Below are 10352 nucleotides of genomic sequence, written 5' to 3'. Positions count from 1 at the left end.
AAATTGAGATTACATTTACTCCATTGAGTGGCCACCTGTGTTCACCTCATTTAAAGTCTCAGGGCAACCTTCCATTTCTGTATGTAAATTATTTAGGGATGGAGGTGTTATCACTATAAATGTTACCGGACCATCTATTTTTATTGTGTATATATATATATATATATATATATATATATATATATATTTATTTTTGTTTACATGGATCCAGTACCGTGGGCTGGATTTATATTTGGGAGGAGCAGAGCAGGACTCCTTGACTCCTGGGGAAGGCACCATTATTCACCTTATATAATAAACCTAATTTGGGTGTACCAAGATGGCCACCGCTAGCCTCATTGTGCTACAGCGCTTGTGCGATGACATCATCGTGCCAATGAGGAAAACTCGCCATATGTATTCTGCTATGGAGGCAACAAAAAAATGGTGTATATAATGCACATTTTATCTTTATCTTTTCCCAGTGCTAAACCTTTCATCCAATTTCTACATTTGTAAATTTAAAAAGCCAATATAAAGGAATAGTAGTGATAGAAGAAGCACTTTTGGGTTTAACTGATCATTTTTTTTTTTGTCTAATTGATCTTTAAAGTGGCGTGGCAGGGGATAGTCCTATGCCTAGATACTTTTGCTAATAGGTGTCCCTTATTCCCATCTCAAAAAGTTGGAAGGTATGTACATACATATTCAAGTTATGTATCAAAAGCACAAAAGTATTATGTTAAAAGCACACCTCCATTTGACATGAATGAAAGAAGTTGGTAAAATAAGACTTGTAAAGGTCTTAAATCCTACATGGAAAGCATCTGCATTGCTTACAGTGACACTAAACAATATCTTTATTCTCAAAAGGTAATCCTATAATTACACATCCACTACTTATTGGGCCCTGTAAGCTATTTTCCATGAAATAGTTTCCTACTGTGATTTTCTGCCTCCTTGGAATGTCCACTATGAACTTGCGAACCTCTTCTTTTCCCCCTAACACCTCACTTTGGTTGGCACAAGCAGTGCACTTTAGTTGCAGTCACATGCGCTGCAATATATACACTACAAATTCCATAGTCCATAGTATCTAGTCCATCTTTGGTTATCAATAAGGGAGGGTGGCTACAGTCTTACATACAGAGGGAGCATGGAGAACAAATGTAGTCACCCTTTAACAGGAGTCCAGATCAAAGCAGAAAAAAAATGATATTGGAGGAGACTGAGAACAATAGAAAGTATTTTTCTGAGCTATGGATACACATTTTGAATTATTCGTTTTAAACCAGAGTTTAGTGTCACTTTAATGTTTCTATTAATTTTGTTTTAGTGTACACTTACCTTATACAATGCTGCTTGCAGGTTGCAAAAATTTGAAGAAATGTCTTTCAAATTGCAAGATAATGAAAGAAAGGTAGAATGGTTTGTATATTTAGAGGGTACCAGCCCCTTGTCTAGAAACCAAACTGAACCTTTTCACTGTAAAAATGTTCATCAACATTAACCACTTGCGGACCAGTCATGTATCTGGTATGACTTTGATCTTCAAGTGGTTGTACCGGGATGATGCCTGCAGCTGCAGGCATCGGCCCGGTACCATTTTTTTAGAGTAGTAGTCGTTTCTCTTGTAATAGCAATCGAAATGGCTAACTAGCCACTCAATTGCTTTTACAAGTTACGGGAGGGGATGCCTCCCTCTTGCCACCTTTCTCAGCTTGCTCTGACTCTCCTGTCCCACTGGGAGTCCCGAACCACCACTGGCTCTGCCGGCTATCGGCTTTGATCTGGTTTCCGCTATGATAACGAAAGAAAGGAGGGGGTAAATACAGATAGAGAAAAAATACCCCTCAATGCTGTCTAACACTGAAGGGGTCATCCAATGGTACCCTTCAGCCAAAATGAAGCTGGGAACCCTAAGCAGCCTATAGTAACAATTGTAAAGGGGTGAAGAAACAAGGTGATGAGAGCACCTCAAAGGGCTGCAACAGACTGGGCTCACACAGAGTTACCGTGCAAAAAATAGAACTTTATTGATAGTGGGAAAAATTAAACAAAAATCATTAAAATTCCTGTAGACAATCACAGATTGAAACAAACATTGGCAGATGATAGACTATGACGACCCATGGGGGTATCAGATGGTCTACACCAGGGGTGGGGAACCTTTTTTCTGCCAAGGGCCATTTGGGTATTTATAAAATCATTCGGGGGCCGTACAAAATTATAAACTTAAAAATGTGCTTGTTATATTTGATCAAAAATTTAATTAACTCACCTTAATGTGATGGCTGCAACTGCTTCTCTTTGGTGAGGTGTGTGATGTTAGCTGGTATTGATGATGTTGCTACTCGCAACTGGATTTCCAGGTTTGCGTCAATCAGTCTGGAGCGCAGTCGACTTTGTGGTGGTAATTTTTGAAAATAACTGCTGGCGGGTACTGCTGGTGGGTACAGCTGGCTGGTACTGCTGTGGGTACTGCTGGCTCAGGCTGGTACTGCTGGCTTGTACTGTGCTGTGGGTACTGCTGGCTCAGGCTGGTACGGAACTATACAGGAAGCATTGGCTCCGTTCTGACAGATCAGCTGAGAGACACAGACTCAGCTGCATGGGGGGCCGGACCAAATGACTTCGAGGGCCGCATACGGCCCCCGGGACATAGGTTCCCCACCCCTGGTCTACACACTTGGACGTCCCAGCCCACCCGGGTACCCAGATGAAAGCACTATGCACCAAGTATAGGGAGTGACTGGTCAAAACCTGACACTTTTTCACTTCCACCTATCTGGGAGATAGTGCTCTACACGCCAGAACACTGCAATATGGGTAATCCACCGTGCGGTGGTATTAATATTGCCGTGTATGCGTGCTCACAGCGAACCACAGGAAGAGGATCCAAAAGTATAGCTGAAAAGGAAAACTTATCAAGATATGAAAGATGGGTTAGTGGCAGACACCATAGACATCTAGTCTTTCTAGAAGCATATAGAACCCTCCATAGTGGCCAAGTGTAAGTCACAAATGTGACCAAAAGATGGAGTTCACATGCGGCATGATAGAATCAGATTGTTGGTCGGCAACATTGTCATGTTGATAATGTAAATTTCCAGAGACAATTGCTGATTTCACAATATTACTATGTAGACAACAGAGGTGGTTCACAGATGGTGAGAAATTGAGAGATGTCTATGGTGTCTGCCACTAACCCATCTTTCATATTTTGATAAGTTTTCCCAGATAGATGGAAGTGAAAAAGTGTCAGGTTTTGACCGGTCACTCCCTATACTTGGTGCATAGTGCTTTCATCTGGGTAACTGGTTTACAATCCTTGTGACAGCAATTAAAGTGATTAAAAAAAAACAAAATTTAAAGCAACAGTGTAAAAATAAAAATAATAAAATAAATGACTAATTAAAAAATAATAATTCATGTGCCCCTGCCCCCCTTGGCGCAAAGGTGAACACATGCGTCGGTCCCACACACACGTAAACAGCAGTCATCCCACACATGTGAGATATCACCACAAAAATCAGATCATGGGCAGTAATTCTAGCACCAGAACTCCTCTGTACATCTAAAGTGGTAACCTGTAAAGGCTTTTAAATTGTCACCTATGGATAGTAACATTTCCATCGTTTGTCGCTGCTGCACAGGCGTGCGCAATTTTAAAGCGCGACATGTTTGGTATCTATTTACTCAGCATAACTTCATATTTTTTATTTTGCAAAAACATTGGGTTATGTACTGTGGTTTTTGAATTAAAATTGAAAATGTGTATTTTTTCCCCAAAAATTGCATTAAAACAAACGCTGCGCAAATACCGTGTGACAAAAAATTGCAAAACCCATCAATTTATTCTCTATGGCCTCTGCTTAAAAAAAAATATATAATATTTGGGTGTTGTAAGTAATTTTCTAGCAAAATAAAATAAAAATGATTGTTACATGTGAACAAAAAGTGGCAGAAAAAGCCTGGTCTTCAAGTGGTCTTTTTGATAGTAGCGGGATGGCCTGGAATTACTTACAATAATTTTCTCTTTGTATCAGAAAATGTTCCTGCTGTTGGTTAGTTAATGTTAAAGCACCATGAAGCCATGCAGCAAGCAAATGATGTAAAAAACCCAAGGAAGTGAAAAGCAGAGTGGCCTAGTCGAAGTCTTGGCTTGAAGGTAAGAGAAACTGTCATCTTGCCCATGCAAGGCAAAGTGATAGTGTCTTTACAATGCCCTCTTCCCAACCCTGGTATATTTTCCTTACCAGCGCTACCCTTACGTTTCATCCTTCTCCACAGAGTATTGTAGCAGGCTGTGGAGAAGAATGAAGAGGCAAGGAAGCGCTGGTTAGGTGAGTATTTAGGGGTCAGGAGAGGGAAGGGGGGCAATATCTTTAAGCACCTTCAAACCATATAACATTCTGCATCTTACTTGTCTGGGTTTTTGGCATCATTAGTGTGCTGTTTAACTTCATGGTCTCTTTAACCTCCCTGGCGGTATTATTCTTTCGGATTTTAGGTGCTGAAAGCGGTACAATTATTTTGCATGTAATTCTTAAGAATGAGCAGCCCAAACCAACTATTTACATATGATTTTTTTTTTACTGTGCGTTCTTCTTTATAACATCTCAGGTATGATAAAGTTTGAAACACAAAATCATAAATTATAATATAATAAATAACTATAAATAAGTTAAAGTATGTATGTATGTATACATACTGTATATATATATATATATATATATATATATATATATATATATACATAAAAAGTACAGTAAAATTGCAAGAAAGGGCACTGGGGGGCAAACTAATGTGAATTTATTTTATTTTGTACTGTATCAGTGTTTTTGGTGTGTTTTACTTTTGAATTTTCCGCCGGCTCCACCCCCTGCGAACGTCACGTCGCAGGAGACGGAAGCCGGGGCACAGAGAGCATCGGGAGGAAGATCCGCCGCCACACACCGCAGGGATACATCGCTGGATCCCGGTGACAAGGTAAGTAACCCCTCTACCAGGATCCAGCGACCTTCCTAGCGGTACCCCGAGTGTGGCTCGGGGTTACCGCTTTTGGCACTGAAATTTAACACCGAGCCACACTCGGGAATACCGCTAGGAAGGTTAAAGCTCTACTCCAATCAAAAGAGGGAAATCTTTTTTTTTTTCAGCACACTGGGAAAAGGTTATAAATTCTGCCAGGTTTATATTGCATTCCCAATAAAGGGACTCAAAGTGATGAAATATAAATTTTGGGTGGACTAACCACTGAAGCTTTACTTTCCTTGTCTTCGCTCCCATGCTGTTCTGTAAAGGACTAAGCGCTAAAAGAAATACCTGGTACTTTTGGGTAGGGAGGAGCATGAGACTTACTCCATGTGACAGTGCTGGACTAGTCAGTGTGACATATGGGAATTCAATAGCCATGTATAGGTTAGGTCTATTCTAACTTGTAGCTTATACAGGGCTTTCCATTGTTCACAGTAGCTCCCAGATCACTTTAAAACCAAATTCCAGACAACATTTTTTTCTCAGTCTTGGACAGTGGGGAATGGATACATACAATCTATGTAATATCCTAATTTGCAATCTTTTTTTCACTGGGGATAGGAACAGGAAAGGATGGTGAGTCAGAAGAAATCTCTGCAACAGGGTAATGGATAGCCAGAAAAATTTGACAGAAGTATTTAGTCTTCCTAAGGCCAGTTTCACAATGCTGTGCTGCAGTTTGTGCGTGTATTCACAGGTTTCCCATGTTTTACCTGCCTGTTTTAGCCACAGTCCCATAGACTTTCTATTAGGGTGTTTTAGTGCGTTTTCTGAAAGTGCACCAAAGATGCAGCATGCAGAACATTTGATTTGCTTTCATAAAACCTGCCAAAATTGTGTGACCTAATAGAAGGTGACCATGGCTAACATCATAGGTAAAATGCGTAAAAACCTCGGATACACCCGTACTGCGGCCAAACTGCAGTGCAACAGTCAACAACTGAGATAAGTCTATCTAAAACTAAAATGAAAAAAAAAGTTAACACTGGAGTTGTACTTTAACCTTAAAGGTTTCACAGCCAGAGAGGAATATTTAAAGTGGTTCTAAAACCTTAAAGTGGAGTTCCACTAGTTTTTAAGTTTATTAAAAGTCATCAGCTACATCAGTGTAGCTGCTGAACTTTATTAAACACACACTCACCTGCCCCAGGATCCAGCAATGCGCCTGCCCGAAGACTAGCTCCTCTCTCTTGCTTCTCCCCGGCACTGGCATCACAAATGTGGGCACCCGGCTGTGACAGCTTGCGGCTTCACAGCCAGGTGCTCACTGCGCATTTGCACTGTGCCTTTGCAGTGGCCAGGCAATCTTCTGATGTGAAGTGTCCCAGAAGATTGCAAGGAGGGAGGGGGAGAGGAGAACTTTCACTCGAGTCACCTAGGCGGCCCGAGTAGAATTGGGAGCTGGGTACCTGCCAAAACTAGGTACCCGCTCCCCCCAAAAAACAATGACATGCCAAATGTGGCATGCAAAGGGGGGTGAGGAGTGCTCAAAATGGAAGTTCCACTTTGGGGTGGAACTCCGCTTTAGGGTTTTTTTACCTTATTGCATTCTATGCACTAAGGTAAAAAACCTTATTTGCTATGGAAGTGCTACAGGATCTCCTCCTCATCCCCCTTATACTTCCCTGAATCCGATTTCGATCCAGCACTGTGCCCAAAAGCAGCGGCTCTCTCTGTTCTCAAATCCTGGGACGAGGGAGTGAGATCAAGCCTGCATGAGTACCACTGTAGAAAGAAGATTTCTATGGGGCACTCCCCGAACAGGAGGAGCGAGGAGCACTGGTGGGGGACCCCAGTAGAAGAGAATCAGAGCTGCTCTGTGCAAAACCATTGCACAGTGCAGGTAAGTATGACATGTTTATTTAAAAAAAATAAAAAAATTAAATCTTTACAATCACTTCAAGGTAAAAACATACTATTATATGCTGCAGATAAAAGAAGTACTGACATTTGAATATTTGCCATTTAGCTCACTTTTATTTTCTTTCTTTCTTTTTTTTTTCTCCAAAAAAAAGCTTTTATTGATAAATAATTTGTTACATACAATCAACATCTTTCTTTTGTCCCCATCTAAAATACAACAGTATTAGATTTTGCACTAAACATGTAGAATGGATTTGACAACTGCTTGGCTTTAACCTTGCCAATTTTGTAACAATATTGGATATAAAAAAATCTAGCAGCCTTTAATAACAATGTAGACAATATATTTTAATTCCTGATCTGACATTGAGTGAAAGAGAATAGGAAATTTGTGTAACAGTGTATACAAGTCAAATGTCTACAAGCAGTACAGAGACTGAAACAACACAGGAGGAGATCTCCTTGGATAGAACTGTATCTGTTCTCTAATGGGATCATTGTGCATATATGATCAAATTATTAGTGCACAAACAGTTCCCCTTTACTACCACTTTAAAATATATATTTTTTTTTTTTATTGTAAGGTGTATTGAAATGCTAATTATCTTATGTGTACTGCTTTATTTAAAAAATATAATTTTATAATTACAAAATGTACCCATTTGGGTCTATTCACACTAGCGCGACTTGTCAGACGACTTGGTCGCCTGACAAGTCGCGGTCGGTCGCTCGCCATTGAATAGTACAGAACCCGTTCTAATAGGAGCGACACAAGTCGCTCCGACTTAGAAAAAAGATTTCTGTACTACTTTGGGGCGACCTGGAGGCGACTTGCATTGACTTCAATTCTATGAAGTCCCTGCAAGTCGCGCCAAGGTCACGGTGCACAGCTTCACAGGTCGCCCCAGCAAGTCGTGTCGCGCCAGTCTGAATGGGCGCTAACTGTAATTTTTACCATTCAAACGTAACTTTTTGTTTAGAAATAAATGAAAGCGAATGTTGTTTAAAGGGAATAGCTGCCTGGATCTTCATGACGTAAACCAAAGAGAAATATGCGCAAAGTGCAGTAACTCCCTGTAACCAATCCCACTGACCACACGAAACTGGTGAAAGCTTATATTTGAATATTTGATCGATTCCCACTATCTTGTATCAGTAAAACAATAAAGTCAATTACACTGATAACTGAATTACTAAGAAAACATACTGTATAATATACAGTGTGCAATGTGTGTGTGTGTATATATATATATATATATATATATATATATATACACACACATATATATATATATATATATATATATATATATATATATATATATATATATATATATGTGTGTGTGTGTGTGTATATATATATATATATATATATATATATACTGTATATTTATTTATCTATTTATTTATATATTATAGATAGATTTGCATTCATGGATATCAGCTGTTCTCGGGTATGCTATGTTGTATTTCTGAAAGTACTATATTGTTATTACAGTGTGCTGCCTACATTTTCAAAATTTTACTTGACTGACTGGCTATCTCTAACTTTAATACTTTTAGACTTTGACCTGGAACAATCATGCAGATTAGAAAACCAGGATGAAGTCAGAACTCCTCATCTGAAATCTTGCTGCAGGTCAAAGAGGTTTGCAGGTTTGCTAAAGGCTTTGCAATTGAATTTGCCCCAGAAATTAATAAATAAGGTGAGGCTCTGTTGACCTCCATCGTCCAATTATGTGGAAGCAAAAATTCTGTTTCTTATTATTTTCCTTGCACGTGATTGGATATTCTTTGCAAATTGAAATTTCACCGCATTTATTAGGCTCTGAGGCATAAACCCTTGCAAAGTGAATCAACCCCAATGCCTTGAAAAAAGTATTGAAGCTTTAGGATCAGCATGACAACCAGGGAATGAGCTTTTACAGAATGGAAGGTCAGCAGCAGAAGCTTATATAGTGAGAACTACATTTTCCCTGAGCAAATTTGCATGTAACCTCAGCAATTCTGCCCTCATTATTACACTGTGTAGCAGTATTCCACATTATCACTCCCAATATCCCTATTGGCCCTCATTGCTCAGAAAATTACCATATTGTTTTAGCCCTGGCAGAACAAAAGGCTACTGGGTTAGAAAGTATATATCTGTATACAATTAATAATAAATATATCTTTGATGTAAGTTGGTTTACGCATATAGATGAACAGAAGAGTTACAGGACAGGTTAATGTATACATTTCCAGCTAAATGTTAACTGCTGAAGTTAGAGCTTTCTTGTGATTGGGTCACCTCTCTGCCAAATTTGGTGAGCTTTCTTTGTATCCATTGTCAGGCATTGTGTATAAATAACACAAGCACTGCAGGACCTCAGTACAACCAGACGGATGGTGGCCAAGATCTTTTCTGAAGTACAAACCAGCCTTACAGAACATTTGCAATTCTTATTGCTGCTGACTTTTAAACTCATTAGCCTTCGGCATTCATTAAGAAACCACTTTTGATAATGGATTCAGACTGTCAGTCTAGCAGGTCCTCTTCACCAGAACTGGAGAGAAGCCAAATCCTCAATTTCAAATCTGGGCCAATGTTCCAAAAACTGTGTGTGGGTCAGCGCATGCCCACCCGAGGAAAGGTGAAATCCAGGAGAAGAGAGAATCAGGAGAACCTGCATGAGCTGCGTATGAAGGTGAACAGTCGTGAACGACAAAGAATGCATGACCTGAACCAAGCCATGGATGGTCTCCGAGAAGTCATGCCATACTCCCATGGACCCTCTGTGCGTAAGCTCTCAAAGATTTCAACTCTGCTGCTGGCACGTAACTATATTCTTATGCTATCCAACTCTCTTGAGGAAATGAGAAAATTGCTTAGTGAAGCTTATGGAGTTCACCGTCTGCCTGGCTGTACAAGCTCTTTGCATCAGCCACATATTGCACTGCCACCCCAAGGTATGACCGCACAGCCACTTTCAAACATCAGTGGTTACATGGGACTAATGACACCAGAAATCCATCACACCCCTAAAGCTGCTCCTCAGCATTTTCCAGGACCTCTCTGCCCTTGTGTCACATGCCAACCCTTCTCACATCAACTAACAAGGTCTGCTCCTAGTTTACCATTCTCAAGAACCAGAATATAGACCTATTATTTCATTTGAGGGACATTTCAGCTTCATATTTAATTAGGAGGATGCCACAGGAACATAGAACATCTCATGTAAATATCTTAAAGACAGTCTAAATAATTTTATATTTGACACCATGTTTTTAACTCATAGACATTATAGAGATTATATTTTTCATTCTATTTCAATGTCATTATTTTCTGTAAACTAGAAGTTTTGTGCTGTGTATATGTTTATTCTGACTATCTTTAACTTTTCAAAAGATTTTTTTATATAAATATGTTTGTTTTTAATCAAATTAAAACAACATAATCAGAGTAGGATTGTATTTTAAGTATATATACA

The 10352-nt window shown here is 39.5% G+C and overlaps 1 protein-coding gene across 1 annotated transcript; it reads left to right on the top strand.

Annotated features, from left to right (window-relative positions):
* Positions 1–9362: 9362 nt before the first annotated feature.
* Positions 9363–10134, top strand: LOC309545198 (oligodendrocyte transcription factor 3-like). Its single transcript, XM_082244335.1, has one exon. The coding sequence runs from the start codon at positions 9387–9389 to the stop codon at positions 10020–10022; it is 636 nt and encodes a 211-aa protein (XP_082100461.1). The 5' UTR covers positions 9363–9386; the 3' UTR covers positions 10023–10134.
* The last annotated feature ends 218 nt before the right edge of the window (positions 10135–10352 follow it).

This window comes from Pelophylax lessonae (genome assembly GCF_965119305.1).
Source record: "Pelophylax lessonae genome assembly, chromosome: 2".
Taxonomy (NCBI): Eukaryota; Metazoa; Chordata; class Amphibia; order Anura; family Ranidae; genus Pelophylax; species Pelophylax lessonae.
The sequence above is the reverse complement of the archived record's forward strand: the minus strand, read 5'-3'. Positions and strand labels throughout refer to the sequence as shown.